At 35.1% G+C, this 18,683-nt stretch overlaps 1 protein-coding gene across 2 annotated transcripts in view; it reads right to left on the bottom strand.

The window, feature by feature from the left end:
- The window catches only part of GRID2 (glutamate ionotropic receptor delta type subunit 2), a 1,161,595-nt gene that overhangs the window by 556,149 nt on the left and 586,763 nt on the right, over positions 1–18,683 (bottom strand). For both annotated transcript variants that reach the window (XM_058547512.1, XM_058547513.1), the window contains exon 4: positions 1,400–1,453. In XM_058547512.1, coding sequence (XP_058403495.1) covers positions 1,400–1,453 — 54 coding nt within the window. The remainder of the gene's footprint in view (positions 1–1,399; positions 1,454–18,683) is intronic.

Below are 18,683 nucleotides of genomic sequence, written 5' to 3'. Positions count from 1 at the left end.
TACACACTACCTGTGGGGATCTCAGAAAAATACATCTTAATTTGACATGAGAAATTACAGTGACAAATCATGTGGACCTAAAGCTTGGCAGACCAAAAACAGGTTTATAAGATGTTTCTAGTGTCTTTGCACTGAACTAAAAGAACCATTAACGGAGCTAAAATTCCATCGATGAAGTGTGGTATAGGAGAAACAACTTGAAACTGGGAATCATTTTTATTTTTCTGTGGAGAGAGAGGCAAATCATTTACCCTCAATGAACCTCATTCCCTCAACACTTCATAGAATAATGTTTAGTATTCAAAAAAATAATGTCGGAGCAAGTGGTCTGTGAACTTGAACGTGCTATGATCATTACTGCAGTACCATTTATTGTCATTCATCAGGCACTGTGTTAATAAGAGCATTACATATCTCACTTAATTTTTATAATGAACTCGTAGAGTAAATATCATTATACTTACTGTACAAGCCAAAAAAAAAAAAACCGAGGCACAGGATGATTATATTATATATCCATAGTAACACAGCTAACCAGTTTTATAGTCAGGATTGAACCTATCTTGCTGACTGCAAAATCAGAATTTTTATTCAAAATGCTATTTGTCCCTGAGACAAATTTATTATTATTTATTATTCTATAGTTCAATATTTAGTATCTATTGATAAATAATACATTATTTTTATTCATAAGTAATAGATATGATTGAATACTAGGTCTTGTTGAGGACGAATCCACGTGATCTCGTTATTTGTCCACGACTGATGTGTTCATTGTCCTTTTCGACTCTGACTGGCAAGCACTAATGGAACAACTGATTTCTCAGGGCTCTCACATTTTAATACATTTTTTAAATTTTTAAATTTTCTAATTATTTTTATGTATTGTCTTTACAAAAATCAAGAAACTTTCACCAGGAATTTGACAAGTTGATGGATTTTAAAACAGAAGTATTTCTTTATGAAAAGAAAAAATCTGTTCTTATTTATTCATATTCATATGCTGAACTATTTAATCCCTGTGTAAAGAGACAGTGGATATAAAAGTTCTAGAAACAACATTAAAATATAAATGGAACACAAGCACTCCACTGGGAGGAATTCACTTTGCTCACAAAGAAGAACTGTACTTTTTATAAAGAGATCTCCCAAAGCTGGCAGTGTGTGCCAACGGAAAAGGCTCAAAGATACTCAGTGGGGAAGACGTACTCCATTTATTTTATTCATACAAAGCCCTTTATAACTTTTAAAAACCCCTTATTCTTTTTTTATTTAACAGCATCCACTCAGTGGATTACTTTGTGTTGTTTCCTCTCAGAAATTCAAGGCTGTAGGAATGCTGTGACTACACATACGAAAACAGGACCCAGAGTTGACAACAAGGTTTAGTTGGCTTTACCTCGTTTATAATGATCCAGTGACAGTCAAAAGCAACCAAATTAGTCTCCACAACCTAGAATAGAAAACAAACCAGCCGTCAGTAAGCATTTAGTCATAAAAAACAGACCAAACTAAATGCATATATTTTGCAAATGGCAAAAAATGAACCAGATGTCAGAAAGGCCTTCATTATTCAATTGAAGATGGAAAACCGTTAGCAAAACACTGTAGAAGCATTTGTGTTCGATGTGTAGATACATAGTAGATTTGCTAAGTTTGAAAACATAAGTCATCGAAAGCCTAGAAAAACATAGGTTTCAACTAAAAAAGATACTATAAATAATACTGTATGGTGATTTAACTGAGAGTGGAGTTCAAATCACATTTTCTATTCCAAATAAACTTTGATGGCTTTTTATTATCTACCTAATAAATGTCCAAGTACATATCCCTCCACAATCTGGCTCTAACTTAACCTTCTCATCTTCTAATACTTCCCTGTGTGTATGCTTGCTGTTGCCTTGAGAGAGTAAACTGCTCTATGTTCTGAAAATCTTTGTGCATGTGTATTCTAAAGAGATCCAATTGTAAAATTACCTGAATGTAAAGACTAAAAGCAATAAACATTATATCAGCATTAAGCTATGGGTAGGTAATTTCAGTAGCTTTTAGATCGCTAATAACATGAACAGAAATAAAACATGTAAAAGGAAAAGCAAATAAGATATAGGTAGCAATCTTGGCTGACTAACTTTGGAAAAATTGATTCTAAATGATCCTTTGCTTAGGCCCACAAAGTTAGTTTTTGTATGAAAGTTTCCATTCTATCCAATCTTATCATACACATTCTAAGACATGTTCTTATGATGCATGCCATGGGGCATATAGGCATGGAATACGTGAGACTGTTTTATAAGAGCTTATTCTGTTATTTTCAGCAATAATACCCAAAGACTGAGTTTTAAATGAAAATCTTTCTATTAACTAGCAATGAGTTGTTATAAAGTGCAAATTGTATTTTGGTAGTTATTCTTTGCCCTACTGAGAAATGCCTACTGAAAGATGCATTGAATCACAAGAAATACAACTGGAAATATATTTCTTTTGTGATTCAATGCTTTCTCAAAGTATATAATTATTTGCAGAATTTTTGTTTTTTTTAAATTTTGGTAAAAATTTTACTACAATTTCAATATACATTGTATTGGTCCCTATGACCTTACTGAGGTGTATAGATAATATATTATCATAGAAGTGAGGATATATTATCTATTTTTAAGTTATATCATTATTATCACTTTTTAAAATACATTCATGCTCAACTTACAGGTAAAACTTAGTGTAGAAAATATGACCCATGGCAGTTTTCAGTTTTAGCTAAAAAAAAAGTCAGTTTATTTCTAATTTTATGATTGCTTTTCTTTAATCATCTTAGAGACAAATCATCAGTAATTTATTAGCAATAAAAAGTGTTAGAATGTAAGTGGGAACTCCATAAGAATTTAAAGGAATACAAAACAGAGACTCAGATATAAGGAAAGTAGTTCTCTGGATAAAATGGAGAGAAATGATTATATATGGAAAAAAAACCACATGACTAAAATAGGGAAATAGGAAGAATTCAGAGAAAAGAGAAGTGAAAGCCAAGATATAGATTGAAAGTACTTCTGCAGCAATACTGGTAGTAGAATGAAGAGATGACTCAATTTAGTTTAAATTGTCCTTGTTTACATAATCTGTACCATGTGGCCAGAAGAGGTAAAATTCAGGCTATGAGAACTCTGCATTAACCTGTAGAACTTGTTAAGTGAAAAATTGTCTTGTACAATAGCATTTATGAAATAAGTGGGAGGTAAGAGCAACTTACAGATAATTTATCTAGATCATAAAACTTACGCATCTTTCACACTCTCTGTCTTGAAATAAACTTTCAAGCAAAACTCTATAAAACAGTATAGAGTCACAAGCTGAATCTTGTGTTTCAGTACAAGAGAAAGGCCAACCTCTCATCCAAGACGTGATTCTACTCACTCGACCACCCTCCTTTGCTAGAGTCAGCAGGGAATAATCTCTGACTGTTGTCTTGGGTTTTACTCATGAGTACTCAAATATGAGACACTTAGCAGTATAAATTTGAAACAAGGAAAAAATTATTAGCACATTACTGCAGTAAAGAAATAAATCATTTACCACAAAAGCTCGCGTTCATGGTGCCAACCTCATTCCCCTATTCCCTGCTTTAGTATTGTGCTAGCCCTGAAAGGAACCTGTGTTATGTTGAGACGTTATTACATTTTGGGTCTCCCTGTCAGGGTAATTTAGCCTATCTCATCTAATACAATGCATTTTTATTAATCTCAGCTATGTACTTTTTTCTAACCTTAATAAATTTTAATAAACATACTTATTAGAGTAATTTTAAATTCTGTGATTTTATATAAGACATGATTTCAAAACCATGCAATATTTGTTGGCCTCTTCATGAATATTGAATATTCAGGACTTTTTTTTAATGAGGGGAAGAGAAGCAAATTATATTAGAAAGGTACTTAAGAACGAAAAGTTAGATATGTCTCTTTCCTTTAATTATATACCAAAATATATATGTATACACAACTAAGATCCATGTATTACTGTGCCAATGTGTTATGGAGAAGCTTTGAAACTTTTTTATTGCTATGTTGTACACAGAAAGTTAATGCTTCCATTCATTATCTGAGGAACTGTCCCCTGCAAGAGGAATGTAATTTCCTTAGGTCTAGGTTAACATCTTCATGCATAACCAATGAGCTGGCATGAGTTCTTTTTTTTTAATAATTGAATGTTGCTAAAAGTGAGCAATGTGAAAAAGCCACTAATTAAAAAGATGACTGATATCTGGTAACGGAAGGAGCATTTAGTGAGGGGCATAAAAAGATGACAGAGAGTCCAGTAGCCTAGACCTTGGAAATCCAGGAGGCTTTGAGTTCCTTCACTGAAATGACAAGTACAGATAGAGTAGCACATCGTACATACATACAGTAGTAGTACATTTTATATTGTATATATATAAAACCGGAAACAAAATTGCAGTAGAATTAAATACTAAAAGATAAAAGGGAGAGATAATGTTGTTTGAGCTTTTCACGTATTGTCAAATTGAGCTAACATATAATGAACATTCTTAGGACATTCATATTTACACAAAAAAGAAATTCTCAGCTATTTGTGTAGACAAAAAAGCCAACTAACTATGGTAAATCTCAAATCAATTCACCTGGTAATTTACATATGTTTTTAGTAATATTAATCCCTTTCCACTCACTACACTTCAGCCTAAGTAATGCTGTATTGTACTAGTGGCATTACTCACTTGAAAGACTGAATTACTTCTGGATAAAGGGTTAAGAAGCAACTGTAAGACATGCTAGAATTTTTTTTTTTTTTTTTTTTTTTTGTGAGGAGATCAGCCCTGTGCTAACATCCGCCAATCCTCCTCTTTTTTTTGCTGAGGAAGACGGCCTTGGGCTAACATCTGTGCCCATCTTCCTCCACTTTATGTGGGACGCCGCCACAGCATGGCTTGCCAAGCAGTACGTCGGTGCGCGCCCAGGATCCGAACCAGCGAACCCCGGGCCACCGCAGCGGAGCGCTTGCACTTAACCGCTTGTGCCACCGAGCCGGCCCCCTAGAATTTTTTAAACCTTATATTTATTTCCACAGTTATGTTAGAACTCCCCATCTTCCTTACCTAAGCAGCACATCTCCCATTCCAGCAGTAAACATATTTCAAGCCAATGAAAGGGATTAAGCAATTGGAAGTTTTCTTCTTTTTCAATAGGAACCTATTTTATATCTAAGTACATCATTGGTATAGTTGTTTTGTCTCATTATGTGGATTTTTATAAATTTCTAGCAAGTTGGTAAACACTAATTGTACTTTTTAACACAAAATTTCAAAAATTCTTAGATTGCTATGAAATATCGAAGGTCCTAAAAAAACAATATATATTTTGTTACCATAATGATATGAAACACTGCCAAAAGATCACCTTATGCTTGGGCTATCAAAAGAAAGCAGCAAGTCAGTAAGAAAAAAACTATCCAATGGAGACTCTGGTATGTTTGGTTATCAAAATAACAGGAAGAAAGCAAGAATGGATTTTCCTTGGTAATCTGTTTCTCTCTCCCTCTTACTCCATGCTTCTCTCGTATCATCACGTGTGTCCATTAATAATGTCAACAAAGCATGGTGCATCTTCATATAGAGTTGCGACCAGAGGGATATACAGTAACATAGTTATAACCAATGAGACTACCCCACCACCCAAGAAGCTTGGGCTTACTTTAAGGGAATTGAGTAAAAAAAAAAAAGGGGGGGGGAAATCAAGTCCTGTCAGGAAGACAAGCAATGAGTAAGGACAGACCATCTGTCACTGGCAGGAACTTTAGAACTTCTGAATCTTTAGAAAAGCCTAACAATTCATCACTATGTCTTCCATCATTCGTTCTCAAATCTTTAGATGTGCTAAATATAAGACAATCCAAAGCAAAGAAACTGCCAGAGCGTGTATCTCACTGGTAATAAACGTGGAACAGTTCCTACAAGCACAGAGGACAATTTAATTGACTAAACAATAACAGCAACATGCTGTTTTTCACTCAACCTTGTGGCTTAACTAAATTAAACTTGTTCCCTTTGCAGGATGCACTTAAATGTTACACACTTATGCAGAGGGTTCCAGCGCTCTGTGCACCTGCAGCAGCAAAGGTTTCAGGTGTTTTCCTTCTATTCCTGGCCATTGCAATTCCCCAGGTAGACACCTGTGAGTGGCTTGCCTGGGGAGGATACCAGCAGTTTTATTCTGAAGCAAGTGGCCAGACAAATGTTAAAGAGCTACTCCCTTCCTAGCTCCTCATCTATAGCAGTAGTATAGCTTATATCAGCCTTTCTAGAACTGTATTCTGTGGGACACTACTTCCACTAAAATCTGTAAGCATTCTGTAGCCAAGTAGATTTAGAAATGCTCGGTTAAACAAAGTTAAATAGATACCATTACTCCTCAAAGCTTTAACAGGTTAACATGAATACTGAAATATAATTAACATAAAAGCCATATGAATATGTGGTATTATTTCATATATTAATAATTTGGGACATATGGCTTCAGACTTATGAGCATGAGCTTTAAAGTCAGAGTCAATGCCTCCATTTTCTTATAGTGTGACATTGAACAAATTACCAACCCTGTAAGGCTCAGATTCCTCATCTGTCACTAGGGTGAATGACAGTGCTCATAAAATAGAACCACAACCAAGATTAAATGCATTAATGGCACATGGTAAACTCTCAATAAATACTAACTCCTCATATTTTAATTAATGTGCTTTATGGAACTCCAAGAGAAGATATTTGGAATGCAGCATATTGCAAATGGATTTGACCATGGAAACCATTTTTCCCACTACAAGTCTCATGGAATTAGTACTTTTTGGAAAATGTGGACTAAAATCAATGTTAATTTAGCCACACATTTCTAAAAGTTCTAAAATTTTATTGAAGCACCACAAGGAATTTTGTAATTTTAAATCATGGTCTTAACAACAACCCTACAGGGAGTGCAACTAACAGAGGAAATTTTCCACAAAACAAAAACAAATACAAAACAAAAGTTGAATTACCATATTATACGTAAAACCCAAATGCATATGTAACAGTTCTGACCAAATAGTGATACTTGTTCTTTTTTCTTTTAATCTTTTTCTCCTTTTCTAATTAAACAAAATAAGACAAAACAAAACAAAACCACCATACTCTTCTTCAATAAAGTATATCAAGGGAGTATATTGTGTATAAAGTTCATACTGCATAGTAGATTTTTAGCAAGAAACTCATGAATTTACAGTACAAACTCGACACCCAGTTGCCTCAGTGTCATATATGTCAAAACTGTATTCCCACAGAGTTCTGCTAAAAAACTCAATGCAATTACATACTATAAGTCTCTGAAATACAGACCAACAATATCCAGCTCCAGCCTCCTTATGGTACAGTAAATACGTACAGGATTCATTTCCATTGTTTTTGTTTTATTTTAGCTTTTTGTTTTTCTTCTTAATTGAAGAACTGAACCACGGTATAGGGAGACACTAGAGTACTATTTGTGTAGATTCCATTTTTAAATCCCAAGTATCTCCAGCAGATGGCATCAGTAATCCCTTGCTCTGATATTGGGCAGCACCAGGAAATTCTGAAATGACTGTCTTGTTTGCATTTCCCCTTGAGCTCAGCATGGATCCCCAACTCTCTTCTGTTCTTATCCAAGCAGCCACTATCTGCCATCCCACTCTGTGCCTTTTGCTTTAGAATCTCTGCTCTGATCTTCCAGCTGGAAGACCACAAATAACGCTTTCATCCAAATCCTCTAGCCATTACTGCCAAAGTTATTTCATAAACGGATATGCTAGAATTATTGTTACTGCTGTGCAGTTGGGTCTTCCCACACCCCCTGGGAGATGGAAATATGCCACCACTGAGATTTGTCCAACAGGATGCTACCTGCTATGCTTCCTAATGTGGAAAGATGGGTGCTAATGCAAGAAAATACAGATTCTGTGTTCATCATATGCCATAGACCCACCTTCCTGTGTCCTATACTATTGAACAGAGATTCAACAGTGATTAAAATTGATTTCAATACCTTCAATACTTTGCCTGATGAGGATATAAGTAAATATTTGACAATTATTTCCAGTGCAGGGGACCACTGTGTTACTGTTATAATTCTTTGTGAGGTTCTGCTTGCATAGGGGTCTTTTGGATGTCTGCTGTAGTGATTAAGGGTACGTTATCCCAAAACAATTAGTAAAACTAGTGTTTGTTGAAGGACCACTCATCCTTCGTGTTGCCTGTTTTACCATATTCTAGTATGTTAACTTTCGGCACAACAAGGGAATTACATTAAAATGTGTATTTCATTTTATTTATTTTTAAATAGCGAAATGACCTTTGGCAGAGTAAATTAATCCTTAAGTATAACTGGCAAACAAATGAATGTGAGTTCTTACCTCGATTTTGATCAGGGCTTAAACTGATGACTTGGGGGCATATTAGCACTTAATTGCTGGGATTTATGAATTAAGGCTTTCTTGCTCTCTCGAAGCAAATAAAGAAAAACAAAGCTTCTTATAGAGAAGTCTGTTGATTACATCAAATTGCAACATACAGGCCCTTCCCAGCAGTGACCTTCATGCCTTTGCTTTGTTCCTTTGATCTCCTCTCCATCCTGTCTCCTTGACAAAGTGTTTCTCAAAATTCAAAGACTGAAGCAAATGTCACATCCTTTCCCACCCCTATCTCCCAGACCTCAGGCAGCACTGTCTCCACCCCTATCTCCCTGACCCCAGGCAGCATTGTCCCCGGACTCTTGTGCTTGTCTAACACTCTGAAGAAATCTTTATTCCAGCCTTAATTAAATGGTGTGGAGTTATGTAACTGGCTGTGAGGGCCGTGTCGTGTTTTCTTTCCTCGGCTTCAGCTGGACTGGCTTTCTTGCTGGTTCTCCAGTATAGCCACGCCTTTGCCCTGGCTCTGCCACCTGGATTGCTCTTGCACGTCTTGCAGACGTGCACATAGCCCCTCCTTCATTCCATTCAGGTCCCTGCATAAATGTCACTTCATCAGGCATGACTTCTGTGATCACCCATCCTCGCTCCCCCTGTGCACTTATCCCACATGAGACAAGCACACACACACACGCCTATTTACCGTCTCTTTCTGTGCACTAGGATATAAGCGTCAGAAAAGTAAGAATTTCATTTTGATCACTGGTCTATACCTTTAGAATAATCACTGACGTATAGTAGGGTTTCAGTAAAATTTGTTGCCAGGCACAAGTCAGATTTTCGCTAAATGTAGAAAAAAGATAACTATATAGCCCTAACTCGTGTTTATATATCTGTGGATATCTCTACTTCACTTGGGACTAAATCATTTGATAAACTTGTATTGAAAGCAAGTCACTGGATGGAATTTAATTTCAAAATATTAACCAGAAAATGACTCAATTCACATCTTATCAACTGAGGTATTTATGTGGTAATGAGGTATAGAAGTACCATGTTCAAAATCTCCAAACTCAAACACCTCAGAATTTGGAGGCTATGTGGTATTAGAAAAAGAATATAAAATTTGAATAACTGGGCTTGAGTTCAAATGCCAGGTCTCCTTATTGACAGTGAGATATGATACTCTGAGTCTCAGTTCCCTGATTATCTGCTTTCTTCATATATGCTTTCTTCACAGGAGTATAGTGAGGATTAAATGGATGAATGTATCTAAAGCAGCTGTAACATTGTAAGTGTTCAAAAATGCTAATCTCTTCCTTTGTTCACCCTCTTTCCCTTCTATACTCAGGTTACTGCAGAATTTTTGACAGTACTCATAAATGCACTTATAAGTGCATTTATTCAATTCAGTAAATGTTTATTGAATGCTATTTTCAGTATATCAATAATAATAATAAAAGGTAATATTTATTGAGCACTTACCATGTGCCAGGCACTAAGTGCTTTCATATATGTAATAACTTATTTAATGCTCACAATAACCTTATGAGGTGAGCACTACATTTAGGTCCACCTGACATATGAAGAAACTGAAGTAACTCATCCAAATCACAAAGCTAGGGGTGGAAGCCAGAATCAATAACTAGTAGACATCCTTCCTACGTAATGTTTTCATAGCTCTCTTTCTCCAAGTTTCAGAAACTATTATGCTTTCTTCAAAATTAAAATAATTACAGTTAAACTAAATATTATAGAACATTGTGTGGTATACACTGGAGTTTTATGTATTTGAACTCTGTTATGTAACTTATTTGCATCTACTATAAACCTTTGAGAGAGAGAGAATGAACCATAGGAGAATTTGAGAGATGCTGGTGATTTCATCCACCATTTTACTTCATGACTGTTTGCCCTGCAGTGGTGTAAGAACAATAGCTTTTCTTTTAGTGAGTCTTAGTTCCTATATTCTTTTCAGAATGCAAGCAACTTGCTATACAGATTAACTGATTAAACATATATATATATACACACACACATAAATTGTGCAGCTAATGTTTAGCTAGAGAAACAGTTATCTATTCCTGCTCTCTCACCAAAACAAAACTTTTAATTGTCATCACAGGACGAAGGACCAAAAGCCTCTAGAAGAGAAAACGGAAAATGATTCTTAGGTATTGTAACAATAAGGCAATTAGCATCTAGTTTCTACAGTTAATTAATCAGTTTACTACAGTTCTTTGAGTAACTTGGCAGTTTTCTGGGTCATCAATGGTTCGTCATTGATGAAGCCACTAAGGAAGCTGATTATTACTCGAAAGACATTCCTAGTTCAATATTTCTGTTATCGCTGGGCTTTTCCAATATTTCACAGGGATTCTGCTTTCTAGAATATCAAGAGTAGTATAAAATATTGATGATTCTAGAATCAAAAGACTTCATGGGGGAAAAAAGTATTCAAAAGGTCTTACTAGTTTTGATATACAAAATAGCCAAAAGAAAAATTAAGACGTGCAAAATGTGAACTTCCATGGCCATATTCCTAAAGTAATTGCGTTGGTCACTCTCAAGGTATTGAAGCTCATTGGAAGTATGATCCTTGAACTTTTTACAGAATTAAAACAAGACCTTCAAGCTTTCTGGGGTTTCTAAATTTCTTTCATAGTTTCTTCCATAAAAAGTATACCTTGTGGCCTACTGTAAAAAATGTTTTCAGTGGTGTTGGACTTGACTGCATGGACACTTTCCAGAATTCCAAGCAATTGATTCTGCCGTCTGTGCTATTTCACTATGGTGAAATATAAACCATCTTTTTCTTACCACTGACAAATCACCTTATGGTGTTAGAACTGTGTTTAGTAACAAAATGTCAGTTGAAACTGAGGCACCAACTGCTAACTGCTCAAACAAAATGTCATTTGTAGAACAGAATTAGAGTTTGACAAAGGACCCTGTGCTAGGATCACATAATGCAAGAATATTCAAAATCATCTGACACAGTTTAGAGTTTTCACTGATCTTAAACCTCTTGATAAATTCCTTTTTTCAAGTTTTTTTAAAAAAATAATTTACATATATGCTTATCTGTCTGTCAGTGTTTATAACTGTACAATTTCTACAAAACAACTACAGTTACCCTGAATGCCATTTAGACGTCTTAGAATATACTGTTCTGTCTTTCCTAGAAATGGATCACACAACTGTGTGGTTTAGTGTCACTGCAACATCATGGCTTCCAACCTTTACTGGACACTTCATTCTAACCAGCAACTCTTCTACTGTATATATCATCAGTTTTGCTCCTCCCCCATTTTCCATGGCAATGACATTCAACTTGCAACCAGCTCCACTAGCCCATTTTCCTAACAACTTCACAAGTAACTTTGCTTTCTCTTTAAATAAATAATGAATAAAGATCAACAGGTAGAAATGATTTCAAGCTCTCAAATTTCTGCACCTCTAAAAATCAAAATCAAAGCCAAAAAAATAAAAACAATCCTTATTTGAATAATAATAGCTAACATTTTGGGGATGTGTATTACTATGAGAAACAATGGTAAACATTCTAGTGCTTTTCATCATTTAGGTCTCATCACAACCCTTTGAAGGTCGTTGCTATTATTTTCCCTATTTTACAAATGAATACACACCATCTTAACTTCATTGCTCCCCTCTCTTCACAGTAAAATAGGCAGTCTTCCTCTGAAAAGGGGACTAGTCATTTCAATAGAGCTCTGGGTCCCTTCTTTCTTCTTTAGGAATCTGCGGCGTCAGTTATCTACCCACTCTCCTGCCTTCCACATCTCTCCATTTACTACCTGTGGGACTCTAGATTTCCTTCCACCTAACACATGGCCCCTCAACCAACTTTTGCAGACAATTTTCTCAAATACTGCCTATGATCTCTTGTCTTACACCTCCCATTCACATCTCAATCATTCTGGCTTCTGTTTACAACCGCCTCCCACCCCCCACCCACATCCAACCCTCTTCATTTGGCTGGCCTCTAAGTATCTTTGAGGATTCTCCTTAGGCATGATTATCATCGTCAACTCTAAGAAATCTTCCATGATTATAACACCCTCTCCCACCGTAAATTCCTCTTATAAATGTGGATATACAGCACTGTCACTGAACACATCTAATTATATTTTAATTAGCTTTTTATTTGTCTACATTCTCCGCCACACTAAAAGCTTCTTGAGGCAGGGATGACGTTTGATTTATTTTTATATTCCCTACAACTAACTCTGGACCTGACTCATAATAGACATTCAATCAGTGCTGTGAACTCGATGAAAACTGTCATGTTAGAGGTTTACTTTGCCCCATAGCCCCTCAGCCCATGTGAAATGCCCTGCAACTGCAGGTGAAAACAGTTCCCAGCATATTGGCATATCCCACCTCAAGAGCTTGTGTCTCTTATCTTCTCTGCCTGAGGACTTTCTCCAGCTTATTCAGCCACACAAAAACATAACCTAGAAGTGGGGGTATGTTAGCAACACTATAGGTCATCTCGTAACCACTAGGGATAGGAGGAAGTAGATAAATGCCCTGGTCTCCCTGCTCTTCAGTGGGGTGATTCTGGCCTATATTCCACACACAGTTTCTCAGAAGGTTCCCTGAAGGTTTAAGCCCCATTTTCCCACATTTACAATCCACTCTTGGTGACATATTCTTGACTGGCTTTTATCTTTACTCTCTCTCCTGTTCATCACTTTCTCACTTGTGCTTTTTGGGACCACCTCCCTAATAAACCATCTGCACCCAAGTCCTTGTCTCAGGATCTGTACCAGTAATTTAAACTGAGTTAGCCTTCCTACACAGAACACACAATTGACTACACATGAATAGAGAATAGTTCCTCTAGTTAAAATGAAGAAATTCTTGAGAAGTGGAAAACTTCTTGAGAAATTAAAATTATGCACAATCTGTCCATAGGACTTGTCTTCCTATAATAGACTGTGTAGACACTCTTATAATTCTGAAAAGCTTTGATGCCACTGTGTGCAGTGTATTTGAGGATTCTTTACACTGGTGATTCTCAATTTTAGCACACCTGGATTAGAATCACCTGGAGGACTTTTTAAACACAGATTGCTGGGCCCACCCCCAAAACAGTTTCTGATTTTGAAAGTCTGTCACAGAGTCTGAGAATTTGCATTTCTAACAAGTTTGCAGTTCATGTCCAGGTTGCAGGTTTAGTGAATCATTTTGAGATCCACCACTTTACAAAAAGCCCTAGTCAGAGACTGTGTGTGATGACTTGGCATCGATTCTCTATCCATTCAATTAATTTAACAAAACCATTCAACCTTTTTGAGCAACTGAAATATACTAGCCACAGTGCTAGGCTGGAGTTGTTTCATTGAGCAGGGCAGACTCGGTCTGTGTTCCAAGTGAGCTTTCAGCCTAGCTCCACTGGATGCTTATTAGGAACATGAAAAGTACAGTAGTGCCTGCCAGTGCACAGGTAATATTCCAGCAGAAATGTCTAAGGACATGTACCTCTCCGTGGAGGGAAGACAAAAGCCTTGTTTTAGAAAGCATACAGTCATTTTAAGCCCATTGTTTAAAAATAGCTTCTTATTTGAAGTAAACTTCTTTAAACACATTAAAATGTTCCTATTTGTACCCCAATCATTTCTGCACAAATCACACCTTCATACAAATTACTTTGATTACAGAATTTCCCATCTAGGGCAATGGGTTATTATTTACAAGAATTGAACTTTGGGGCTTGGTAAACATAAACATTATTTTGACCATACTACCATGTTTCTTTTTCATCCCCAAGTGATAAGGTCAACAATTATATCCTGAAGTAGACCATTGGATTTGCCTGTTCTTTGTTTCTTATAAGCCATTCCAGGTTCAACAGTAAGAATCAGTTCCACTAAGATGTTAAATAAATGATGTGTCAAGGCTTGCTTTAACTAACTCCAGGCAGATAAAGAAAAAAGAAACAAAAAATATTCCAAGATTACTGTATGCATTTCTGCTCTTTAGTCAGTTTTTCTTTTGAGAATTAATTTTTATTAGGAATTATGGAATGGGACTATGGTGTGTTTCTGTCACTAGAGTTGAGGCCATAAATGCGTGCGGGACAATTGTGGCTCATAATTCAAGGATGGCCTGGGGATATGTGCCAGGACTTTCTTGGTCCATTGTAAAGAGTTAAATACTGATTTTGAATCTCCCATATGCTTCACAGTTCACTTAAATTCTTAGCACTGTTTCACAGGATGGTTTCATATTTAGCCTAATTTCACAGTTTACTCAGGTCAGAATACAAAAGTAAGACAGCAAAGAAGGATCTATTAGATAATAATCCCCAGTCTCCCTCAGACCCAAAGATGCACTAATGGCTCCAATTCTGAGGGCCACCTGTTTTCTCTCTAGAGAAATGTGAAAACGATCATAATGCAGCTGGTTGACAAGCTTCAAAAGGCTTCCTTCCAAGATGGCTTGATGACAGAAGAATTAGAAGACTTTATTTAAGAGTATTCTGATAATATTTATTCTGGTGAGAATTAAGGACAAAGACATAGTTGAAGTAAATATCATCCTCTGATCTGATTACCACAAGCGTTGAAATGGAGTGATCTGGTTTTTATTTGCTGATTGTTTTGTGTCTTTTCTTTTGCAGACTTATTGGTATAGCACAGAGTTTTAAAAAAATATATATATGCACCCCGCTACAGACTAAGTCATTACCGTCTAATGAAGTAAGAGCCTACAGTAGTCTAGTTTAGTATGCTTTTTCTTGTGTCTGTGTTTAGTTTGTGTTTAGTAAGCTTGAGTACGCTTGTTCTTGTAGACACATTTCACTCTGACTTACAGGATGATTTACAGTGCCGTTAGCTCAGGATAGTTTTCATACCAACAGAAAACTCCTTTCTTACGACCCACTCATCCCTTGTCATTTAGGTACAAAATTGAGAAAATCAAAGAGACACATTGACTTCCATTTTATACTATGTGCTCTAAACAATTCACTAAAGTGTTTATCATTCAAGTTTCTAATTTAATAATTTAAAAGATAATATATTTATTAGAAAAGACCATCTTTTTTCTTAAAGATAGTGTTTTGGTCTCTAAGAAGATTTTTTATTTTTCAAGTTGAGTTATGAAATTATTTTCAAATGCATCTTTTTCTGTGGTTGGTTCCCTCATTTTAAAAAGTAAAATGCTAATTAACTTATGGATTCAGATCTTGTGTAGGTGAATTCCTTTCTTCCAAAATCATGGTTATATCCATAAGACTCTAGTCCTAACAAGAAGAACTGAACATTATCCCATCACCATCGAGTCTTCAAACGTAGAATGTAAAGGGTAGAATATAGATGTTATAGAGGTAGTTTGGGAAAGCAAGAAAAGAGTGCTGAATGCTTATGCAGAAATGGATAGAAGACATTCTAAGTGTAATGAGCAATTTCTGGTTGGCATTTTCCATAACACAGTGGAGAGAGAAACCATTTTTGAAATATTATTCATAAATAAAATATACTTAAAATAAGCTTTGAATAAATGGAAAAGTGAGATTGATACTTTTATGCAAATAGTTATATACTCTTTGACACAAAGAATTGGCATGCCAGGGCAGACTGGGTTTAGACGAAAACAGTGAGGGACACACAGAGGACAACTAGCCAAATCTGGATGAGACAAAAAGAAAAATCTAAATGTTTTTACAATTATTTTTAAGATAAGATTCTTTAAAATAATCTTTAGTGATGAGAGATTGAAATTTTATAATAACTGCTATATGTCTAATTTATGATTTGTAAAAACATTTGTACTTATATTTAAAGAAAATTTGTTAAAAATTACATATCACTTAAAAATCATCGCATGGGTCTAGTTGTATTCAACGAATTAATGTTTCTGATTAAAAAGCCCACAGCAAAAGAATCCCTGTCAACTTTTAGAATTAAGTATGCATGCTAAGAGGAAGACAGCTTGCTAATGTAGTTAAGATTCAGGTGTACAGAGTGGGAAGAAGCTGATAAGCAGTATTTCTTACCAACTTATCCTTTATCAGGCTGAATTCTTTCTAGGTATGCTTTTTGTCATAGTTATTGACAATACAATAAATTATTGTAAAGTTATTGACAATACAATAAATTATTGTAAAGACTTTCTTCAGTTTCAACCTTTTTTCTTAAAAAAAAAACAAAACAGAATAAAAACCTCCATTGAAAAACAAAATATGTACTCTTTTATCCTTCTAATTTTCTTAAATTTTATTTAGCATATATATAGTTAAAAATACATAGTTAACTATCTTTATTGGAATTTTTTGATATTTGGGGTTATACCATATCATTTTCAGAGCTATAAAATCTCACTAAGATTAATTTACAAATAAATATTCTTCAAATTATTTTTCAATTTTTCTGATTAGTCTTAAAAATCACAATTAATTTTCAAAATAATTCTGAGTCATATTGTATATATATTTGAAAATTATATTTCAACTTTCCTTTATTTAAACTCACTTTGTGTAAAAAAGTTCTCTGCAAATTCAAAGAAAAGAATTAGGTCAAAGACTCAAAACACCCAATGAGAATTCTGATTAAAACAATAACAGAAAAGAGAAAAAATTAGGTCAAAGGATGATCTAGCTTAGCAGCTAGGAAATTGTATCATTCTGCTAAATAATGAATTTTTTTCTCTGTCCTAATTGTATTTGTAAAAGTGCACATTACTGGAAAAATCTTTCTCTTTAGCTTTGAATATGACTTTAAGAAAGCGAAAAGAAAACATTTCAAATGGAAAAATGTTCTTAAGCACCAAGTAAAGGACATTTTTAGGATTAAGAGTTAGATATGATTTGAAACCTGGAACATCCCAAATATTTGTTGTTTGAAATTCAAACTATGATTGAAATTGTCAGATGTTCACCAAAATGTCAAGGGCCATCCAATCTGCTGAATGGAGTTGAGGAGACAGTAAATCTTGAATAAAAAATAAGTTTTTCCTTGAGAGCTGAGTTAAGTCCTCTTTATTAAGTCAATGGTTGTTCTAATTTATAAAAATCAATAGTGGCTTTTGAGATGTAGTTTAATAAAATATAGACATCTATATCAAATTCTTAAAATATCAAAGACATAAAAAGTCTATGTAAAGACACTAGAGCTTATTGTTGTTGTTTTAATAAAAGTGAAACAAAAGTGCTAGGTTATTCCCTTTTTTAAGACATTTTATCTGGGGGAACAAATTATGACCTAAATAAAGAGAATGAAACCATTGAGCTCTCTAAACTATGTGAGTTTATAATATAATACAAAATATACATCAGAGCCAATTTGACCAATTCGAATTTTAGTAGTTGTGAATTTGCTCATCCAAAGACGGCAACAAAAATCAACACCAAGACTGCTGTCATTCTCAGAGTTCCAGGAGAAAAACATATGTGAGGAAGCAATAAATTTGGCTTATTTCAGGCTTTCTATTCTATTAATCGTTTTCAAAAGCTACTCCTTTTCAGCAGCCAATAATGGGAATATTTACACAAGTTTTAAAGATATTCTGTAAGAGTGATATTGAAAAGCTCCAAATAAGAAATTTAAAATCTAAACATGATGGTAATGCTATTTATGCTAGCTATATTTCACTTTTTGTAACTAAATTGGAAGGAAAAAAACATTTAGAGCAGGGGCAACAAGAACTTAGTTTAAAATTTTTCTTTAAGATATGTATAATCAATGGATATATGGGTGGTTTGGTGAGGTATTGAACAAAAAAGTACAGTGAAAGTACACATATTGAATGAACAGAGTCTTTCTGGAACCAGGAAAAACTGTTTACATAGTTATATTAATGATAATACTGAATAAGGATTTAGTTATAAATGTGTTAAAACTATATTGGGAGGGAAGGGTAACTTTGTGTGAGATAATGTATATGAGCTAAATTCTCATCATCCATGTTAGTCTATCAATAGGTAATATCTGAAAAATCAGAGGAAACTAGTGTGAAAACATTATTAAAAAAAATACTTGGGGGGCCGGCCCAGTGGCACAAGCAGTTAAGTTCGAGCACTCTGCTTCGGCAGCCCGGGGCTCACAGGTTCGGATCTCAGGCGCGTACCGATGCACTGCATGTCAGGCCATGCTGTGGCAGCATTCCATATAAAGTGGAGGAAGTTGGGCATGGATGTTAGCCCAGGGCCAGTCCTCCTCAGCAAAAAAAGAAGAGGATTGGCATCGGATGTTAGCTCAGGGCTGATCTTCCTCACACACACACACAAAAAA

This window comes from Diceros bicornis, chromosome 8 (genome assembly GCF_020826845.1).
Source record: "Diceros bicornis minor isolate mBicDic1 chromosome 8, mDicBic1.mat.cur, whole genome shotgun sequence".
Classification (NCBI taxonomy): Eukaryota; Metazoa; Chordata; class Mammalia; order Perissodactyla; family Rhinocerotidae; genus Diceros; species Diceros bicornis.
The sequence above is the reverse complement of the archived record's forward strand: the minus strand, read 5'-3'. Positions and strand labels throughout refer to the sequence as shown.